General features: G+C 45.4%; 1 protein-coding gene across 2 annotated transcripts in view; it reads left to right on the top strand.

Annotated features, from left to right (window-relative positions):
• MAP3K9 (mitogen-activated protein kinase kinase kinase 9) overlaps positions 1-22,578 on the top strand; it is a 79,897-nt gene that overhangs the window by 3,423 nt on the left and 53,896 nt on the right. For both annotated transcript variants that reach the window (XM_027066057.2, XM_027066058.2), the window contains exon 2: positions 4,332-4,745. In XM_027066057.2, the coding sequence (XP_026921858.1) occupies positions 4,332-4,745 (414 nt within the window). The remainder of the gene's footprint in view (positions 1-4,331; positions 4,746-22,578) is intronic.

Here is a 22,578-nt window from a genome sequence, read left to right as displayed (position 1 = left end):
ATAGTGATACTAGAAATCATCTAATATTTACATAGTGCAGTTATCCCCACCAATGTAGATATGAAAGTTTAGCTTTCCATGGAGCTGACAAATACAAATAACCTAGGAACTCATTCATCTTTTTTTTTTTTTTTAGCGAAAGAGGAAAAATGTACAGTTCCAAATTTATCATCATGAGAGATAAATAGCCCTAGGTTATTTAAAAAAAACAACAACAGTTTCTTTACGGGAGGATTGTGTCTGTTTTCAAGCAGGATAGAAATTAAGGTTATTGCTAATTTACATTTTTTTCTTACATCTACTAGAAACATAAGAATGTATTTTCAGGCATACTTGGGATTTTTAAATGAGTCACGTGTGTACCATTCACTCACCCAAACCCACCAGAATGTGCCTATACATTTAGTTTCCAAGAATACAATTGAGAGAGAATAACATCTTGACTGCAAAAACGAAAGAAATAAGGTTTTGTTCTTGATATTCCTGAAAATATCCATCCACAGAAACTGAAAAATGTACTGAATGTGACTTGACCTGATTTTTACTTAAAACCAGGTCTTGACTGGAGGGGGAAAGGAGAGCCCCACATTCTCTCAGCTGCAGTGAAGGTCTAGTTCCTACCCAAAGGAATCTTCACAGGGAGAAGAAAAGAAAGTACCCTCCCCCCCAGTCCTCCCTGTTCTGTCTTCTATCTGCTTGCAAGCTGTGCTCTATACTTTTCTTGAAGGCTGGTCATACTATTTCCTTAGCTAGTTAGCAAGAACCTGAGAGTTTATGTTCTACCAGAGAGAGATTATCACTTTCCCTTCCCCACAGAGGTTTTCCGTCTTCTGTGAAATGCCATTTGAGGAGCTGTCCTTTCAGCACCCTGATTCAGAATCCCTTCTTTTAAATCCTTGTACGTTTAAATAAGTACTTAACACGTCCTGTGTGTTTACAACTATGCCTCAGAACAGAGGAAAGAAGGGAGGGTATAAAACAAAATACTGAACGGTTTATTCCCTTAAGGAAAATTCAGATATTCAGTTGAGGAAATAAGATGTGTAAATGCCAACTTGTTACAGAGACATATCTTTTCATCAGTGTAGAAGCTGTTAGAAAAAGTGAATGTTTGAGGCACCTGGCTGGCTCATTAGAGCCTGTGACTCAATCTCAGGGTCATGAATTCAAGCCCCACATTGGGCGTAGAGATTACTTAAAAATAAAATCTTTAAAAAAAAAAAAAGAAAAGAAAAGTGAATGTTCCTTCCCTCCATGACCAAGGAGAGTCCTGACATAACTTACATATTTCTCCAAGAGGGTTTCCTTTTTCTTTTTTCTTTTTTTTCTTTTATTTGAGATGGAGAGAGAAAGAGAGTGTGTGTATGAGTGAGAACACAAGTCAGGGAGAGGTGCACGGGGGTGGGGTGGGGAAAGAATCTTAAGCAGACTCCACGCTCAGCATAGAGCTCTGTGCAGAGCTCAATCCCATGACCCTAGGATCGTGACCTGAGCCGAAATCAAGAGTCGGACACTCAACCCACAGAGCCACCCAGGCGCTCCTTTCCAAGACAGTTTCTAACAGCCCCTTAATATACCCATGTTTTTCTCATTCATATAAATGAGATAAGACAAGAATTAGTAATCAGGATTCATTTTAGGACCCAGAAACATTTAAGCTATTTTAAGCAGAAAGTGAGTTAGCACAGGAAAATGAGTGCTTACAGAAGTGTTGGAAGGGCAGGGAGAAGGGGCTCTTAGCTGGATCTGTGGGAACAACTCTCAGAACATTGCAGACCTGGCCCACCCGGCAAGCCACCACTTCTCTGATTAGAAACATACAGAATCAGGGGGTGACATTGAAGCTGTCAATCTTAGGAACACCCTCTTGTAGTTACTGTCCAGAGATTAGGCAACCACTTGACCTTACAACATTCCTTTCTCCATCTGCCCAGAGCTAATGACTGACATGCAGGAAAATCCTACTTCTCCACAGCCATGCTTGCCAGGAGAAAAGCAAGAATATGGTGTCCATCTCACTTCTGCCTTCCCTATCTTGTGCATCTAATTGGCAGAAGCAGAACAGTAGCGGTAAGGGAGTCTGGGAAATGTAGTTCTTAACTTTCGGGCCTCTGAAAGATCATGTAGAGAATTGTAGAGCAGATGTTGATTGTTTGTCTGCAGGACCAGCCACACCATTGATTCTTCAAGAAGAGTGCCAGATTGAGATGAAAAGTTTGAACAGCTGAAACTTTTGGGTCAAGATGGGCTATACCTTCTGTGTAACTTTTTGTATTCCTTTGTGCAGACTGCCAGTTGCATTGTAAACTACAAATGAATGTTAGCCCTAGATAGGCTAGGAATACTCTAATTCAGGGAGAATAGAGGTTTGAGGACTGCCAGCATCTGAGTGGAAGATGGAGGCATCCTGGAGCTGGCTGAGGAAGGAAGAGAACAGCAGTGGGCATTTCCTCTTCTGATCTTGCCAAAAGTTCAGAAATGTATCTTTGTTTTCTTCGTTTTTTTTTTTTGTTTTGTTTTGTTTTTTAGCAACCTTATTTTCTCTATCTGTTTCAGGAGGTCCAATGCATTTTTTTTTTCAACTTTTCAGGTCTGTCTGAGTTTGGTTTAGTCCCTACTGAGTTAGATTTTGCCCCCATTTTACTTGACTATCACTTACCTGCTGAGTGTTCAGCAGGATGAGTACAGTGGTGAGTAAAGCAGACAGAATCTGCCCTTGTGAATCTCACAATCTAGCAGGACAGCAGGCACTGAACAAGTAATTAAACCTTGCTGAGTCTTGCCAAACAGAGACTGTTATGGATATGTTTGATGGGGGCCTGACCTCATTGAGGCAAGGGTTAGGAAAAGTTCCCTTAGGAGATTTTGTTTAAGTTGAGACCTGAGGGTTGAATATGAGTCAGCCAGGTAAAGACAAACTGAGAAGACACAGCACAGGGTTTTCATGAGAGAAACATAAAATAGCACTTTACTCATATAGCAACACCTTATCTAGCTCAAGATTTATAATCACTGATAGCTATTATTATCTATCCATGGAAGCCTTTCCAAACAGAGCGGAAGATATAATCAGGTTCCCTAGATTCAAACTCTGCATTGGAAAGAAGATGATCGGTTGGGTGTGGTACTGGGAGAATCAGGATAGAGCTGTGGAGCAGGTGACTTCTGGAGTAAGATGTCTCCTGGGAGGCTCCTTTCCCACATATCCTAGTCACCAGGTCCTGGTAGAACCGCGTTTTGAAAATATCCTCCCAGTTTACTGCACACTCTCTGTCTTCACTGTTGTTGCTATTCAGACCTTGGTGTTTGCATGCCTGGGTTTTACTTCAGTGGCCTCCTTAGTGGTACCTTTTGCAGTAGGCTCCCCATCCGCCAGGTTATAGTCCACATGGCTGCCAGAGTCGATGTCCTTTCTAAGTCCCAGTCTAAAAGCACTCCTCTACTTAAAAATGTGCTAGTCCTATCATTCACAGTGTGAAGTTCAAGCCTCTCAGAATGACTTTTAAAACATTTCACAGCCTAGGTGACCCCAACAACACTTTGAGCCTCATTTTGTATCCTAATGCATCTAATGCAGCCATACTGGACTCCCTACAGTTCTTAATATGCCATATACTCTCATGCCCCATGTTCTTGCTCGTGACCTTCCCTTTGCTTGGATTGTCCTTCTCCCACCCCTGATCTTCACTGCCTGATGGGATCCCTCCCACTCATTTTCTAAGATTTTATTTTTAAGTGATCTCTACACCCAGTATGGGGCTCAAACTCATAACCCCGAGGTCAAGAGTTGCATGTTCTACTGACCGAGCCAGCCAGGTGCTCCCCTCTAGCAGACTCATTCTTTAGGGTGCATTCCCAATGTTGCTTTCCCTGAGAATCCTTTCCCACTCACCCTCTTAATCCTTGTCCTGCAGTGGGAGTTGGTGTTTTTCCTGATCTGATTATACTGCTATAAAGGTTCTTTTCACACCGTGGTTTGGTTGTTGTGTGGCTGCCTTGTCACTGGGTTGTACGCTTCTCCTCATCTAGTACACAGTAAAACGATCTCCTTCTGTGTTCCCTTTAGTTAAAATGGTTTGTCTTGGTATGACATTCTGTATGATGTCCCAAATAGAAATTATTACATGAATATTTGTTGAATGCCTGCTATGTGCTAGTCATTAAGAATAATGCAATAAGTTAACATTTCCTGCCCTTTTGGAGTTTTCCTTACAGTGGGGAGACAAAAAAGCCAAGTGAACAGACAACTTGCTGTTAACCCTCCAGGTAAATGGGTGATTCAAGGGTGTTTTCAGAATGTTTTTGACTTCTTTTTTTCTTTTCTTTCTCAGTGTTAGAGATTGATTTTGCGGAGCTAACCCTGGAAGAGATTATTGGCATCGGGGGCTTTGGGAAGGTCTATCGTGCTTTCTGGATAGGGGATGAGGTTGCCGTGAAAGCAGCTCGCCACGACCCCGATGAGGACATCAGCCAAACCATAGAGAATGTTCGCCAGGAGGCCAAGCTCTTTGCCATGCTGAAGCACCCCAACATCATTGCCCTTAGGGGTGTGTGTCTGAAGGAACCCAACCTCTGCTTGGTCATGGAGTTTGCACGTGGAGGGCCTTTGAATAGAGTGTTATCTGGGAAAAGGATTCCCCCGGACATCCTGGTGAACTGGGCTGTGCAGATTGCCAGAGGGATGAACTATTTACATGATGAGGCAATTGTCCCCATCATCCACCGCGACCTTAAGTCCAGTAACAGTGAGTATGAAGAGATGGGGCTTCAGGGCTCGAGAACACTTTTTATACTCAGTCCATGGCTTGGTGGGAGTGGATTCCTAATGGAATCTCAGTGGGCAGTGAAATTCCTTGCTTAAAACCATCCCATCCTTGAGTTGAGACGTAGGGGTACAATGAGTGCCGGGAAAAAATTGGTGTAGGAAAAGAAGAATGAGGCAGCTCAGGGGTTTGGGATAATTTTGAGCTCATACTAGCAGGCAAGGTTGGCAGTGTATAATTCTGATATGCTGTGCAAAAATCCACATATGTACATAGATTTATTTTTCCACTTGAGGGAAGTGTGCCTGTAATTACAAAAGGGGTTTTCCCCTTTGGAGGAACAGCAGATAATGCAAATATATATTGCCTGCATGCATTCTGCCTGAGCACCCCAATTTGAGGTACCCATTAGGGAAGGGGCCATAAGGAAAAAAAAGCATGTTCTTTGAGCTGCGAGGCCGATCCAGATGATAATGTCAACCGGGAGAGCATGACCAGCTGGTAGTATTATGGACTCCTGATAGCGTACGGGTATTATTAATTAATTGTTGTAACTACCTAGTAGTTACTGAGTAGTAACTGTTTATTAAACATCCAGAATCCATAAACTGGATTGTAAAGCAAGTGTTAGACATAATTACATGGTAAGTTGGTAGAAACCAGTCTCCTTGGCAGAGTCGGCAGGTGCTGGGACTATGCTGTTTTTGTGTGGTGAGTCGTGCTCTCTCTTGCCTGAACTGTGTGGTATAGAGGATAAAATTTGTTAAATGGTATATAAATCACTTTGAGCATCCTGTCCAGAGAGGAGGGAGTTAGGGTTTTGGAGAGTGGTGTGGGTCCCCGGAACTTCGCTGTTTTCCTTAGCATTGAGCCCAGAAATCCTTCAGACTTTGTTCCGAGCTGTTCCAGATGTGGTTTATTTTTCTGTTAATACTACTGTGAATCTGTTTACTTTAAAAAATACTTTTTAAATTTTTTAAAATAATAAGTAAAATTATATAAGTAGTGCATGTTTTTGTTGTACAAAAGTTAGTAAGTGTAGATAAAAAAGAAAGAGAGAGAGAAAAAGGTAACCCATAATGTTTTCCTTCAGGAAGCATAAGTATTACATTTGACATATCCTTCTAAATATTTTTAAAGTAAATACACACACACACAAATATATTTTCCAGTTTACTTTAAAATAGACTTTCTTACCCTTAAAGTAAATACACACACACACACACACACACACACACACACCCCAATATATATTTTCTAATTTACTTTAAGATAGCCTTTCTTACCCTTATCTCTTCTACCTGAGCCTTCTTCACCCTTAACAATAGAAAAATTCATCCTGGGGCGCCTGGGTGGCTCAGTCGGTTAAGCGTCCGACTTCAGCTCAGGTCACGATCTCGCGGTCCGTGAGTTCGAGCCCTGCGTCAGGCTCTGGGCTGATGGCTCAGAGCCTGGAGCCTGCTTCCGGTTCTGTGTCTCCCTCTCTCTCTGCCCCTCCCCTGTTCATGCTCTGTTTCTCTTTGTCTCAAAAATAAATAAACGTTTAAAAAAAAATTTTTAAAAAAAAAGGAAAAAAGAAAAATTCATCCTTGCAAAAGCATGGAACATTAGATATAATGCACGTAAGGGATTTAAGTTCCATAAAATAAAATACGATTATTCTCATCCCTCCTCTCAAATTCTGTTCTGTAAATGTTTAAATAAGCTAAAACTTTTGGTGACCCTTTTCACATTTCTGCCTAGACTTTGCTTTGGATGATGGGGTAAGAATAAGCAGATGAGTTGGTAGAAAATGTAATGTAGAGAGTGAACTTTATTTTTTCTTATCATGCTAGGAGAAGTAGGCAAAGTGCTCTTATCTTAAAAACTTGGGCTAGGATGATGGAACTGTAAAAGTCAATCATTTCCTCCAAGAAGTTTCAAACTTGGGTGTAATTTAAGCTAAACACAAGGATTTACCTTTTGTGAGATTATGTATGGAAATCTAGGTTCTTGTGAAGGAAAAGTTTACTTGCTGCAGGAGATGGCAAGAGACCTCAATGCCATTCTGTCATCTGAGAGACAAAACCCTGGTCTTTCTTTGTCTTTAGGGGGCTTTAGGATTGCCAAGGTGGAGCCCTCAGGTGTACCATGTCGTGATGAGAGTTGGACTTACATGGGGCAGTATGACCCTTGACCTCCTCACGGTAACAGATGCCCAGAAACGTGCATAGTCCATTGGGCTGTGTGGCTGGTGCTGATATTGATGTCTGCTGTATATCTCTCATGGGAGCTGGGGTAGCTTCTTGAAATTTGTCTGTGGTGGCTGTTTGCCGGGACTGTATAAATCCAATATGAGCCTTGATGACGTTGTTGTTTTTACTCCATTGCTCTGTGGGCGTGACTTGAAAATCATTTTAATCATTTAAAATAATGTTGTGCTAGTTTTTACCCGCCAGTTGGAGAGTCAGAATTTAGTGTTTTTGCAGACCTGGGTACACTGGCCTGTTTTTTTCTTGGTTCCAGAGAGTTGGATTTTGGTCGCTGTCATGTGAGGGCAGAATGCTATGAATCCTACGTGTTAGTTGACTTAGAACCACTAGAGAAAAGAGAATGTATCTATTGGGGCTGTCTTTGTGGAAAAAAGAAAGTAGTTGGTGACAAACATATGTTACAAAAGATTCAGTAAAAAGGTGATTTATTAAAATGCTTTATTATCCTAGTCACCTACTTTTAAAAGTCACGTGCTGTTACCTGGCAATGGAACATGTATAGCATCCTATATTGGTCCATAATCCTCAATAAGTTTAGGGTTGGCTGCGCATCACCTAAAAACCAAAATATCAGTGGCTAAAACAAAGTATACATTCATTTGTCTTTGAAAAAAAGTCTGCAGGGTTAAGAACACCACAGTGTCATCAGGGACCCAGGCTCCTATTTTTCACGGCAGCCCAATACATGGGTTGCATCCTTAGGCTTGCCTTATGGTCTAAGATGGCTGCTGAAATGCCAGTTATTTGGTCCAAGTAACAGGCCTGAAGGGGGACAAAAAGCAGAAGCCCAGAAAAAGGTGCTCCTGACACTGAGTTGGCTCCCATGAACCTCCCAGAAGTCCAGCAAGACACATCTGCTTGCATTAATTGGCCAGAATGTAATCATATAGCCATGGCTGGCGCAGAGGAGGCTGGGAGAGACAGGGCTTTAATCTGGGTGGCAGCGAGCCCAGCTAGTAATCAGGGTCTGCTGCCAGGGGAGGCCGGTGGTGGAAGCAGCTGGCGGTCTTACCATGGCATCTTAATGTGGGACATGCATTGGGAAGAACTATTACTTCAGATATTAAGCATCATATAGCCAAACAAGGTTAGCCAGGCCTTGGGACGTGTGGCTCAGTCCCCCGATTTAACTAATGGTTTATACTACTTTACCATGTTGCATCATTAACTTAAACATCCCTTCTTAAACTGCTTGCAGAAAACCTTGGCTATATAATTGGATTTGTGTCTCACTCCATCCACTGGGGAAAACCAGCGACTTGATGGTTAGCAAAGGTGTCAGTGAAAGATGGTCTTTTAGTGGAAAGATTGCCCTTTTGGGGGTAAGGAGATGGATTTCTGGATTTTGGCTTACAGGCATTTGGCAGAATAGCAGTTTAATAGCGGTCATTCAAGCTTACATTAGTGTAAAAATGAGATCATAGGAAAAAGCTTTGGACATTGAAAAGCCTTGCCCAAAGTGAAGGTTGTGTTATTACTTTTATTATTAAATCACTTCTTTTCTCCTCTTAGAAAATACAGAAAAACATAGAGGTAAAGCAGTTTTTCCAGTTTTTGCATTTATGTGTGTTTTTTACCCAGAATCATACACAGGAAATCCTAATAACCGTGTAGCATGCTTTCATGCTGCCCTCCTTGTTGTGACTTGTTACATAAATAAATATTCTTCCACCGCAAGGTATTTAAAGGTTGTACAGTCTTCTGCTACTTAGATATGCTATATTAACTAAACCAAAGCCTTAGTAATAACAGTAACAATAATAATATAACTGATGCGATTGGGGCACCAGGGTGGCTCGGTTGGTTAAGTGTCTGACTCTTGATTTGGGTTCAGGTCATGATCTCATGGTTTTGTGAGTTTGAGCCCCTTGCCGGGTTCTGCGCAGACAGCGTGGAGCCTGCTTGGGATTCTGTCTCTCTGTGTCCCTCCCCCACAAGTGCATGCACTCACTCTCTCTCTCTCTCTCTCTCTCTCAAAAAAAAAAAAAATATATATATATATATAATATATATATTATATATTATATATATATATATATATATTATATAAAATGAGTGCTCTCTTTAGGTCAGGCACTGTCCGAGCATTTCATGTAGATTCTGCTTTAATTCTTACAGCAACCCTGCAGAGTAAAGACTATGAATGTCTTTATTTTACAGAGGAGGAAACTGAGGCTCCGAGGGGTCATCCATTTCTCTAGGATCTCACCTCCAGGCCTAAGAGCAGACTTAGCACCCAGGCCTGACCCCTCAGCTTGTGTTCCCAGTCACCACGCTGTTGCTGGCACACTGCTTTTGGGCAGCTGGGGCGTCTCGCTGAATTGCTTCATGTGGCCCTATAGTGCTTTTGTTTTATAGAATTGGGAATGCTATTGCTGTCCTACTCATAGAGCCATAGCAGCCACATTTCATTAAGAGCTGATCAATTTACTCTTAGCTTCATAGCTGAAAACCAGAGGTGAGTGGTGGACTGCATTTGGTTGGGACTAACCACACCCGCCTTCTTTGGTTTGGATGTCACCCGAAACTTCTCATGAGGTCTTTGCTGCCTTTATCTCTCTCTTCCTCTAAAGGCACTTTCCCCTTAAGCCAAGCTGGTTTCCTCTTTCCCCTGGAATACACTCTGTGCTTCCGGGCCACTGAGGCCTCATTACACCCTTGCCATGGGAATAACCTTGCTTCCCGGGGTGGCCTTGCCTCGTGTCTCTGCCTGTCCAAACCTTACCCATTTTCCTGTGCTCAGCGCAAACCTGGCCGCTTCCTCCCGACAGTCCATCACTGTGGTCATTGCTAAGTAGTCGCCTCGTGCTGAACACACGCTACCTGAGAGCACGTAGAGGATATTAGCGTGGCAAGCTCAGATGTCTTCCAGGGTCAGTACGTCTGTGAAGCCGCTGGTGTGAAGCTATAGGGCTTGGTGGGAATGATGAAGGGAGTGCGTGCTCCATCCAGCGCGAGCCGTTGAAAAATGGAACAAAGCACTGCTGGCCTGTAGCCGGCTGCCAGCCTGCATCCCCTGGCCTCTTTATGTTGGCGATGATTTCAGGAGCATCCGCTCTGCCTCCAAACGGATTTTGTGTCTTTAGCTTCCCAGGTACATGAATGAGTGAATAAATGAGCGAGCGCAGTATCACTTGAACTGGCCTGCTTACAGGATCTCAAAATGTAAAGCTTCCGCTTCTCTTGTCAAAGGACGCCCCTCCTGCCTCCCTGGTACAGATGTCGCTTTTCATCCTCCGTGTGATCTCCAGGCCCTCACCCCCTTCCTAATGTCCGAGTTCGCCATCGTTTCCGGTGCCGAGGGTGGTATTCTCGCCGTGTATTTGTTGCCGTCCTCCAGTGCCTCTGCCCTCTTCTTTCCCTGCACCCTTCCTGGATGCCAGCCCCGAATAATCCACTGGCCAGTGTCTCCACTGCAGCCAGTTGCGGGCTGCCGGATACTGCTGGAGCAGCACCCCCCCCCCCCCGCCCCTGTGCTGCCTGCATCCACTGCCAGTCCGTTCCATCCAACCTCAGCGATCCTTGTGTTCCCAACTTGTGAATCCCCTTTTGTGCTCCTTACAGTCTCAGTTCTAGTTTTGTTGAGTTTGATTGGCTGCTCCCCCTGCGACTCAAGGCCTGAGTAGCACCTCTCCCTCTGGTGTCTCTGCTCGGTTGCACTTGGTGCCCTTCTTCAGCCTTCTCTCCGGAGTTGACAAGATAAGGAAGCCGAAGACTTGCTTTCTTTGGAAGAGTCAGGGGGACAGAGCTTCTGTCTTGCCCTTGACCTCAGGCAGGCTGTAACATCTAAGCCCTGGTTTACACCTGGACTAGACACTGGCCACAGCCCCGACTGTGTTTCCTGGGGAGGATTTCTCCAGACTGACAGCATGCCAGCTGCAAGGCTTGTGGAACAGTCTGACCCACTGGATTCCACTCTCTGGTGCCCTTCCTCCTGTACACTGAGGTAGAGCGCGTTCCTATGCGCAGGAAAGAAGGAATGGAAGAAGCAAGTAGGGCACAGGGATCCTGGCCAAGAGCAATGTGGCAGGAAGGACTTGCCTAGAAAAGGATGAAGAGTGGCCATAACAGCAGTTTTTCCTATAAGAGCACAAAATAAACTATAAAACATCCCCAGGATGGGTCTGGGAGGCAGCAAAGTATGGGCTAGAGAGCCCAGTTCCCGGTCCTTTATAAGAGGTGCGTAAATGCCTTTTTTATGCCTCAGGAATGCATCCCCAGTGAGATACTTCCAACAGTACCTGGCTTGGGTGCTGCTGGCTCTCTCTCCATTTTTCTTCCCATTTCTGTTCTTTGTGGTTCTTTCCTCAAGCTCCTTCTTTTGGAATTGGAGGATGATGGACATGTTTTGAGGATTTTTTTTCCTGGCAAAAGCATATCAGTGCTTAATGAATGGGGTCATTTTGGTTGTAGGAGGCAATAGCTAAGGTTAGCTAGCAGCCACCAGGCATGTACCAGAGTATTCTGTTCAGCTGATGGGTAGCATTTTGCATGAACACAGAGACATGTTCTGCGAGTCAAAATGAAGACATACGTGGATGAGGCTGAGACGAAGCAACCAACCAGCCAGGTGAACACGACTCGGCAGAAGAAGCGGGTGAGGCCAGAAGGTCTGGGTTGCAGACCTCAGTTCTTTAACTTTGCCTGGGAACCTTGCTTGTCCATTTTCCCCTGGGCGTGGCCGTCTTCGCACAAAGATGCTTCTTCTTTGTGTGTCAATTGGAGCGCTTGGTGTTGAGAATATAACAGTAAACGAAAACAGACACCTGCCCTGCCCTCACAGAGCTCCCCGGGGGGTCATGGGGGAAAGACCTAAAATGTAAAGTCATGACTCTGCGCATACTGTTCAGGGCAGATGTTGGTACCATGAGAATGATAATAAAGGGACATGCCTGAGAATCTCCGGAGGGAGTAGGGAGGAGTTCATGAGACAAAGCAGTGAGGGTAGCTAAGGCCAGGACGGTCCAGGCAAAGAGACCAGCAGGCACAAATGTCCAGTGAGAGCATGCCCCCCCCACCCCCCACAAGAGGCAAGTGCCCTTGACATCCCCTGGGTCCTTTCCTGTGGATGGTGGGGCTGAGGGGCTGCTGAGAAGGATCAGGAGGGAAACTGGTCTCTTTGCCATCCTTTCCCCAAGCTTGCTCTGGAGTGCCTTCCTTCACCTTTGGTGGCTCTGGGGCTTCTCTGCAGCTTACTCAGTGGTGTAGGAGGTAGTGTGGGGCCCTGGGCAATGTTTAGGCACCTCTAAAGCCTGCGTTGCTGTTGGAGCAGAAGATGGTGTTGTGCGAAGGATCTTGGTAGGTATCCTGGACCCTGAGTTGTTATCTTGGGGAAACAGCCTCAGTGAGGGTGCAGTTGCAGGGCAAGCAGGGCTTCTAGTGGTGTGCGGGCTCTGATTTCCAGATTCCTTAGTGTTTTCCCTTTTATCTCTGTTTCCTCTGATTTGAGCTGCTGTTGCCTTGAAAGCCAAATTACTGTGTCTTCTCTTCCCTACACCTTTCCCCAGGCAAGCCTGGTAACAGCTAAGTAGTGACCTGAACCTTTTGCAGCTGGTCTGTGGCACTGTCACCACTCAGGGTCAAGATTGGTGCTTCAGGGGCTCCAAGGAGACCAGAGCCTGCCTGGCTCTCCCTTCCTCCACGCCTCTTGGAAGAATTTCCATTCCTGACCCGGTGTTTTACCTCATTTCTGTGAGGTAGCTCAGGGTTACTTATGGATAGGGAAAGTGAAACTCGAGGTGTGATGTGCGTGGTCTTGTTGAGTCGAGAGACAAATGTAGCTTCTTCCCCGGGCCACCCATCTCTTTACCTTAGAATCCCTTTCAGTCCCCCATCAGCTTCTTGTTGAGCCATATTTGTTGCTCTTATTAGGGACAGGTTGTTAACACAGCACCCTTGAATCCCTTGGAGTCTATGCAGAATGTGTATAGGTTCATTTGGGGTGTACTACTTTGACTAATCCAAGACTCTGAGAAGGTTATGAATCAACACTGTTAGAGAGGATTTCTTATTCTTTTTTTTTTTTTAATGTTTATTTTTGAGGGGGGTGGGGTTGCAGAGAGAGAAAGAGACAGAGAATACAAAGTAGACTCCAGGCTCCGAGCTGTCAGCACAGAGCCCGGCGCGGGGCTCCAACTCACAAACTGTGAGATCATGACCTGAGCCGAAGTCGAACACTTAACCGACTGAGCCACCCATGTGCCCCTGTTACAGCCAACTTCTTAAACTGGGCCTGTGAGTAAGGGAAGAAGGAATGGGTGCAGTGGAAGGAGCATAGACCCACGTGCCACCCTCAGCACTGATTGGCTGGGTTGCCTTTGGGCACATCTTGTGCTCTCTGAGCCTCAGGTTCCACGAGTGTGAAATGAAAGGTTTGGACGAGATGGTCCCTGAGGTCCCTTCCAGACTGACATTGTGTGACTTAAAGTGTGAATGTGTGTTTGGGAGAAGGTGGTGATTACGTGGTCTGCACAGGCCCGGGTTCCCTGCTTTCTGGCTTTTTGTTGCAGGGGCCAGAGCTCCTGATGGGGAATATTCTCCAAGTGGTTTAGTGAGAACACAGTTGACTGGAGCTCACAGGAGCTCCCTGCCCCTTTGCTGCCCAGGGCATGACAGATGGCCTTGCCGAGAGAAGATGCTCCGGTCACATGAATCATGATGGGGATTCACAATAAACCAAGGGCAGCCTTCATCCTGGAGGCAGGATGCAGTTCGTCAAACGCCATTTCTGTCCTTGGGACTGAATGAGGGGCATCCTGGTGTCTCAGAACTTTGCTATCAGCTTCCCATCCCCACTTCTCTGAATTGACGTTAGGCTTTTACAGATGGGGCTCAAGACCACTCAGGTGTTTGTGTGCCTCCGTCCCCCTCCCCAACAGAGTTGCAGGAAGATTGTGCTCATGCAGATGCTGGAGCATGACAGAGAGGTCTAGAAATGAGACATATTAAAGCTGAGGATTGCTCGTTCCTGGGATTTTTGCTCTCTGTAGGAAACTTGGAGGTTTTGATCTGAGAAGAAAGCATTTCCCCCTATGCTTGGTTTTGGGAACCCCATTGGTCCTTCCACACATGGAAGGAACGCTGGCTGGGGAGTCAGAGAGACTTGGATTAAAGCTACTTCTTGAGCCCTGACATGGGACATGTGGGTAGCTTCTTGGAGCTCCAGGATCCTTATCTGCAAAATGTAGTCATTACAGAAAAGAGCAGTGTTGTTTTAAGATGGTATGAAACAGGGGCGCCTGGGTGGCTCAGTCGGTTAAGCATCCGACTTTGGCTCCGGTCATGATTGTGCGGTTCATGGATTTGAGCCCTGCATAGGGCTCTGCACTGTCAGATTCTGTCTCTCTCTCCATCGCTCTCTACCCCTCCCCTACTCTCACTTTCTCTCTCTCTCTCAAAATAAACTTTAAAAAAAAAAAAAAAGAGGTGGTATGAAACAGTGTGTGCCATGTGCCCCATAGGGACCATGTTCAGTAACGAAGCTGTGCTCTTTTCCTCTTTCCAAGGAGTAGGAGAAACTTCTTTCTATTCCTTGTTATTTTAGATGTACACAGGATATAGTTCACTTTCCCTGTTTAAAGTAGCATGAGGACGGGTGCCTGGGGGGTTCAGTCAGTTAAGCATCCACCTCTTGATCTCAACTCAGGTCTTAATCTCAGGGTTGTGAGTTCAAGCCCTGCGCTGGGCTCCATGTTGAGCATGGAGCCTACTTAAAACAAAACAAAAAAGTAGCCTGAGGATTTTAGGCAGCCCTGAGTTGACTTTTCCCAAGTCGGCCAGGGGTAGTTTTACTGTAAAAGGCAGATTTATTTCAGCTGAAGCCGCAGAAGGAGATTGGTACCCCCCCAGCCGCTTCCAGCCATGTCTGGGCTTCTTGTAGAGAAGGCGGTGTCTCTCTCACTGTCTCCAGACCTATCTTAACTCACAGTGCTTACCCCCCTGAGAAATGCTGCCTTGTCTTGTTACGGCCTTTGGCCTGAATGAATGGGACAGCTGGCCGGTTTTATGGCTCTGCTGGCCTCTCAGTTGATAATTAAAATGATTTTGCCCCAGGAGGAAGGCAGTATATTTCTCTCTCCTCTGCTGCACCAGTCCACGGCCAAGGTCAAAGGGAAGGCCGTTTTCACACCTCTTCCTGGCTTCTTCCCCAAGTCAACTTAGCATGATTGTTGCACGGCCTTTTTTAAGACTGGAATATTTAGGGCGGGCTGAAGAGATTTTCTTTTGAATGCTGCGGTCTTCTTTTGGTAGGAGGATGGCGCGTCGCTGCCCTTTGCCCATCTCTGTGCAGCAGCTTTATTGCCTATAGCTATTGCACATCTGGCTGGGCCCAGCACTTAGTAGGTCCTCAGGAAATGTTTGTGGGTTTGGTCATCACAGATTCCAGCACTGTGCCTGTTCCCATGCGTTAACGTCTCCCTTCAGCCCAAGATACTATCTCAACAATGCCCCCGCTCTCCTTTAGAGTCCACATTTAGGATGTGAACCCCCTCTTTCATTGGAGATGAGCCCACGTGAGCTCTGGGTGAGGTGTGGTTGATGCCTTGGCTCTATTACTTGATAGCTGGGACCTTGCACAAATGATAAACTCTTTGTGCTTTAGTTTTTGTTAATGTTAAATGGGAATAATGATAATTGCACCCATCTCATTTTATAGGGTAGAGGTGAGGATTCAGTGAAATAATCTAGATGAAGCGCTTAGCACCGTCTGGCACACGGTAAGTGCTCCACATATCGATCATTATTATTGTAATTCCAGAGGCTACGTTTATTTCCTCAGTCTTTAGATCCGTGATTTGTGATCTTCTGCTTTTAAGTATAAATTGTCTTGTACTTGGCTGTTAAGTGTTTTAGTCCTGTTCTCCAATTGCAGTGTAGATATTTATAGTTATAGACACAGTGATACGTACAGAAGGTAAGAATAGTTCAAAACTGAAATACAAAGAAAAGTTCATCTTATTCCTACCCGAAACCCTAAGTTTACTTTTTAGAAGTAAATGTAATTAATGTGTGGGGTTTGTTGTTGCTGTTGTCTCCTTCGATAATTTTTTTCTGTGAAAACCCAGGAATCCCAGTAGAATTATTGACGGCAGAGGTAATGTTTTTCTTTCTTCCATTTTCTCCTGCTCCCTGCCTCCCCTTTCCCACAAATCACCCCCAGTATAGGACTTTGCATATAGCCTTGCCTTTTCTACCCCTAGTTCCTTTCTGGGTGGACTCAAACTCCTCTACTGAACAAACTGCATTTGCGGTCATCAAGCTTTGCTTTTATATGTCCATTTCTGTTTCATAAACTTTTCAGGAGCTTAGGACTCTAGAAGAGGGTGTTTCTTGGAGCTTAGAAAGTCAGAAGCCTAATGTTTGCCTCTGGAATTGCCCAGCCGTGGAGGCTCTGACTCTCTACCCATCTGTCTACCTTGGGGCCTGAGCCTTCACAGTGGGTCTGTGGGGCCCTGGCAGCGACTGATCTAGGAACTCAGACCTTTCTCTGCAGATCCTTGTGACTGCTTGCAACTTGATATGCCCGATCAGGCAAGGTAACAGGAAAAGGTATTCTTGAAAAAAAGAAAAAGAGGTATCCCAGATTGCACAGTGCAGATGCGACTGTGTTTTCTTTCTGTGTGATTTGCCTATTCCTGTCTGTATACCTCATCTCCTGCCACTTCCCTCCGTGGAGTGCATGCCATCTGGATACATTTTATTTTTGTTTGTTTCTGCATTCTGTTAACCTTCAGAATCCAAGAGGAAGGTGAAAGCTGTAGTTGGGGGAAACAGTGATAGTCTCCAGTTTCCAGTCATTCATAACTCCCTTTTGTGTTTATGGATTAGACTAGAGCTTAATGGAATCTTAGAGCTGTGACCACAAGACGTTGAGTAATTTGCCTAAAGTCAGGCTTTTGGGTTGCCTGGGTCCAGTGACAGGTCTTTTATTCCAGGCACTCCCAGCCCCTGACAGTGGGGCCTGTCACTCTGCCATGTTTCCCAGCTAGGTCCCAAGTATTATGGGCGACAGCATCTGAGGCATCTGCACCATCCAAGGGATCAGGGATGCCTTGCTTATAGCCCCAGAGGTCAAAGCTGAGCAGGGGCGCCTGGGTGGCTCAGTCGGTTGAGCGGCCGACTTCGGCTCAGGTCATGATCTCGCGGTCCGTGAGTTCGAGCCCCGCGTCGGGCTCTGTGCTGACAGCTCGGAGCCTGGAGCCTGTTTCGGATTCTGTGTCTCCCTCTCTCTGACCCTCCCCCGTTCATGCTCTGTCTCTCTCTGTCTCAAAAATAAATTAACGTTAAAAAAAATTTTTTTTTTAAGCTGAGCAGCAAAGTCTGCATCTTTCCTGCCCACTAACAATCATGTCTTCACTGGGTTATATAAAAGAGACCACTGTTCAAGCTCTGCCATGTATTTTAGTTTTCAGGAAGTAAAAACAGTAAAGACTCCTCCTCTCCACCCCCCGCCCCCACCCCTGCCAGCTGTATTGAGATATAATTGACAGGTAACATTGCATAAGTTTAAGGTGTACAATGTGATGTTTTGATATGCATATATATTGCGAAATGGTTACCGCAGCAGGCTTAGTTAACACATCGGTCACCTCACATAATTATTTTTTGGTGTGGTGACATTTAAGATTTACTCTTCTTAGCAATTTTCAAATATATAATAGGTTTTGCGTTTTTCTTTAAGAGATTTTATTTTTTAGTAATCTCTACACTCAACGCGGGGCTTGAGCGCACAACCCTGAGACAAAGAGTAGCATGGTCTACCGACTGAGCCAGCCAGGCACCCCAGTACGGTATTGTTAGCTATAGTCACCATGCTGTATGTTAGACCCCCAGAACTTACTCATCCTCTAACGGGAAGTTTGCGCTCTCTGGCCGGCGTGTCTCCATTTCCTCTACCCTTCAACCCCTAGCAAACACCATTCTGCTTTGTTTCTGAGTTTGCCTCTTTTTTAGAGTCAGTACGTATCTTTCTCTGTCTGACTTATTTCACTTTGCATAATGCCCTCATGGTCCATCCGCGTTGTCACAAATGGCAGAATTTTCTTTGTTTATGGACCAAATAATACTTGATCGTATATGTATGTACAGCACGTCGTCTTTATCCATTCGTCCGTGGATAGACACTTGATTCTTACTATACCGTGGCTATAATGCTGCAGTGAGCATGGGGGTGCAGATATCTCTTGGAGATAGTGATTTCATTTCCTTTGGATGTACACCCAGAAGTAGAATTGCTGGATCATATGGTTGTTCTACTTTTAAATTTTTTGAGGAGCATCCATATTGTTTCCCACCGTGCCTGCAGCAATTTACATTTCTACCGGCAGTGCACAGAGATTCCCTTTTTTTTTTTTAAACATCCTCCCCAACACTTGTTATCTCTTGCTTTTTGGTAATAGGCATCCTAGCAGATGTGACATGATATCTCATTGTGGTTTTGATTTGCATCTTCCTGATGATTAGTGATGTTGAGCATCTTTTCATGTATCTGTTGGGCATTTGTTTGTCTTCTTTGGAAAAGAGGGGCCTCCGCCCATGTTCTGATCAGATTGAAAAACATTTTTAAATAGTCAGCTCCTAGCTATCTGTCTTTAGGGATAGGAATCCCATGGTGGGTCATTAACAATCTCTCTGTAATTGCCAGTTCTCCCCTCTCCCTCAAAATCATAAAATTCATCATAAATTAGCTTGTCCTTTCCAAGTGCATGGCAGCTGGTGACAAGGAAGGGTGGCCCATCAAGTCCCATGGATGGTAATAGAAAAGCAACTTAAATTTTTCCCACATAAGCCTCTCATAAGCCTTTCCCACATAAGCCTGATGATTTAAGATTATTAGTGACATTATCTGATTTCTTTCCTTAGCTTATTATTCATGGTGACAGAGATAAATGCCCTCCATTTCGCCCCCCCAGTATTCCTAGAGATGAGATGAAGAATAATCATATTTTGTATTTGGTGCTATAGAATTTAATTTGGAGCAGTATCTGTCTCAGATGCTCAAGGCGGAGGTGGTGGTAACCCCATTTTGCAGTAGAGGAAACTGAGGTTCAGAGAGGTTTAATGCATTGCCCAAGAACACATAGCTAGAGAATGGTGGGGCCTGAACTCGAGTCCAGGGCCCTCCAGCACTCGTGTGGTGGTCTTTCTTCTCTGTCCTCCGGGAGCAGATTGCAGTGGGAGACCCCATACTAGCAGCTTGTTCTGTAGGACTGACCCTGTGACTCACCAGACTCTGGGTGCGCTGGGGCTAGCCGTGGCTTTAAACCTGGTCTTGGGGTCCTTGTGGGGCAGATCATCCCCAATCTGGAATTGCAGGGAGGGGATCCTTCACTGTTCTAACCCAGGGACCTGACAGCCCTAGACCTGGTGGTCCTAAAATGCATAGGAGCGGAGGGCTACTTTCTCCTTTGCCCTTTCCCCAGGGCCCCTCCAGGAGCACAGTATGAATCTTAGCCATCATTCTGTAGCCTCAGCTTTGCTTCTTGTTAGGGTTCAGGGTGAATCCAAGTTATGCTTATATAAAGCTATCCAAAAGTTGGACCATAACAGAAGCTTCCACATCATTTGACTCTTGAGGATATCAAGCAGGCTCCCTGCTGTCAGCACAGAGCCTCATGCGGGGCTTGAACCCATGAGCTGTGAGATATGATCTGAGCCGAAGTCGGATGCTCAACTGACTGAGCCACCCAAGCGCCCTGCAAACTGAGTTTGTAACCAGATGGATCGCGTTGGGCCCATGTGGCAGTTCCATTCCCTATGGAGGACGGGTGGGCAGGCTTTGTAGTGCTGACTTACATTCATAGATTAATATCATGAAAGAGAAATGGGGCTTTCCAGCCTTCATTCCTTAATGCTCTGAGTTGACTTGACTGCTGGTGAAATAACACCCCACCACTACGAGTAAAGCCTCCCAGCTCTTCCCTTCTCCTGCCTCACCAAGAGAATTTTGAGTTTGTTGCCACCGGTATTTTTAAGCTATGGTGATGGAAGGCAAGCAGAGGGGACAAGGACTGGAATCCAGCAAATTCACCCTGACAGAAACACTTTTTTTGTTGTTGTTTTTTAAGTTTATTTATTTTGGAGCGGGGGAGGGGCAGAAAGAGATGGGGAGAGACAGCATCCCAAGCAGGCTGTGCACTGTCAGTGCAGAGAGCCCGATGCGGGGCTCGAACATGAACCATGAGATCATGACGTGAGCCAAAATCGGACACTTAACCAACGAACCCACCCAGGCTGCCCCACGTTAGAAACACTTTTTAAAAAGGAATTTTAAGCAGGAAATTCATGAGTTTCTTTATGTGAGGACAACAAATAGGAGAAAAAAGGGGGATCTGCAGAAGTGTTTCTGTGGAACACATGAATCCTCTAATGCCTGGCAAAATAAGTAGAAAGTCTATGTAATTTTGATTTACTTTTGGATGTTGCCACCACCACCCCCCACCCGCCCCTGCCATTGGACACCTTTCCACCCGTGATCATTGCATGTAAGGCTGGCTTTAATTTTTCTTTAAATGTTTATTTATTTTTGAGAGAGACACAGAGACAGAGACAGACAGCTCCAGTGGGGGAGGGACAGAGAGAGAGAGAGACACAGAGACAGAGATAGACAGAGCCCCAATGGGGGAGGGACAGAGAGAGAGGGAGACACAGAACTGAAAGCAGGCTCCAGGCTCTGAGCTGTCAGCACAGAGCCTGACGTGGGGCTCAAACTCACGAACCACGAGATCATGACCTGAGCTGAAGTCGGACGCTTAACCAACTGAGCCACCCAGATGCCCCATGAGGCTGGCTTTGTGTGCATCCTTCTAGGTCATACGGACCATGAATCCAGCCAATTTTAGGCTCCTCATAAGTTTTTTGTTGTTTGATTTGATATGTAGTACACTGAAGGAGAGGCTGGGAATGAGAAGGTCACTGATAATGACCTTATAGGAAGAGTAAGAATGTCCCTGCTCAGGAAAAGGGACATATTCTAAGACCTTTCCTCACTGGGAGGTCCCCTGAGGGCAGGAAAGAAGACATCTGAACATTTTCCTGGCAGTTTCAGGGTATGCCCATTATGGCTACCTTTCTAGGTATCAGGGAAGGAACCAACAGACTGGTCTCCCTCTGGGAACAGAGATGTACCACCTTGAGAACCTGTGTGGTTGTGATTTTATCCAACCATAGTAAGATGCTCAACTCTATCGCTTGGATTTCAAGAGTCATCTTTGGAGATAGGCCAGGAAGGTACAGGTACAAACCTCATCTCACCCATCCCAGTGGGCATGGAGGTGGAAGGTGGGTACTCAGAAAGGCATCCGTAGCATAGACAGGAAGACAGTGAGTCAGAACAAAGCTAGTCTTAGCCTGAGGTGTTACTTGAGGTTGGCCTCTCCCTACTCTTAGATGAGAAGTTGGGAAATGACTCATAGGAAATTTTACTGTGTTTTTCTTAGCTTTCCAGGACTATTAAGGATTTGTGGTTCAAAATGGCGACTCCCATTGTTTTGAGCCTTTGCGGTCGGGCTTCCTTGGCTACAAGGTGATGGTGATGGTGATGGGCAGCTGTGGTGGGTCGTGCTGTTTCTTCCTCCACAATAAAATCTTTTCTCCTCTGTGATGCCTTGGGTGATGCCTGGGGTGTTTGCATTTTGCGTGGGTTATGATTCTCAACCAGCAGGTCCTCATGAGAAACTGACATGCCTGTGATTGCATAGGTGCTGTAGGAAATGCGACACATCCCTTTATTATGTATGCGATGTAGACGTCACTTCGACCACATTCTTTCCGTCCTCAGGAGCCATATGGCATAAACACACCCGGACAACCAGAACAGTATGATGCAGTATGGAATAGTGTGCCAAGGGTACATGAGATGGTGTCTACAGAAGGGAGAACTCTTTGGCAGGCACTGATGGAGGAGTTAGGTCTTAAAGCAGTTCGGGGGGCGGAGAGGGTGTTGATAAAAGGATGGTTGGCCACAGCAGTGACTTTCCAGAGGAGGGGGCTGCCCCAGTTCAGCCATGGCCAAGTGTTGGTCAATGTTGTGCCTCTGTCACTAGATTCTTTAGGAAATTCCCACACCTGGAGTACTGAACAGGAAAGCCATGTCCCCAGGTACTTAAGTTTCCCATATAGAAACCACTCCTGTCTCAAAGCGGCTGGGGAGCAGAGTATGATATAGTGTTCTAGGCTCTGAGTCAGGCAGATCGGGCTTGGGCAAGGTCCTCAACCTCTGAGTCCATTTCGTCTTCTGTAAAATGAGGATAATCCTAGTATTTACTCATAGCATTGTAATGCTACATGAAATTATGCACACAAGCCCTTAGAATAATGCTTGGCACAAAGTAAATGCTCAATAAAAGGGAGCTTTTCATTCTTTTTTAAGAATACCGTCTCCGAGAGCAGCTGCTTCTCTGGTAGCAGCCGATATGACAATAGACTCACAAGCGTGTCACCAACTGTTTCCATTACTGTTGCTTCAGAACAAACCGCCCCAAACAAGAATCATTTCATTATCTCATGAAAACCAGGCTGGGAATTTAGAAAGGGCTCAGGAGGAATGGCTTGTTCCTGCTTCT

Source organism: Acinonyx jubatus, chromosome B3 (assembly GCF_027475565.1).
Source record: "Acinonyx jubatus isolate Ajub_Pintada_27869175 chromosome B3, VMU_Ajub_asm_v1.0, whole genome shotgun sequence".
Lineage (NCBI taxonomy): Eukaryota > Metazoa > Chordata > Mammalia > Carnivora > Felidae > Acinonyx > Acinonyx jubatus.
The sequence above is the reverse complement of the archived record's forward strand: the minus strand, read 5'-3'. Positions and strand labels throughout refer to the sequence as shown.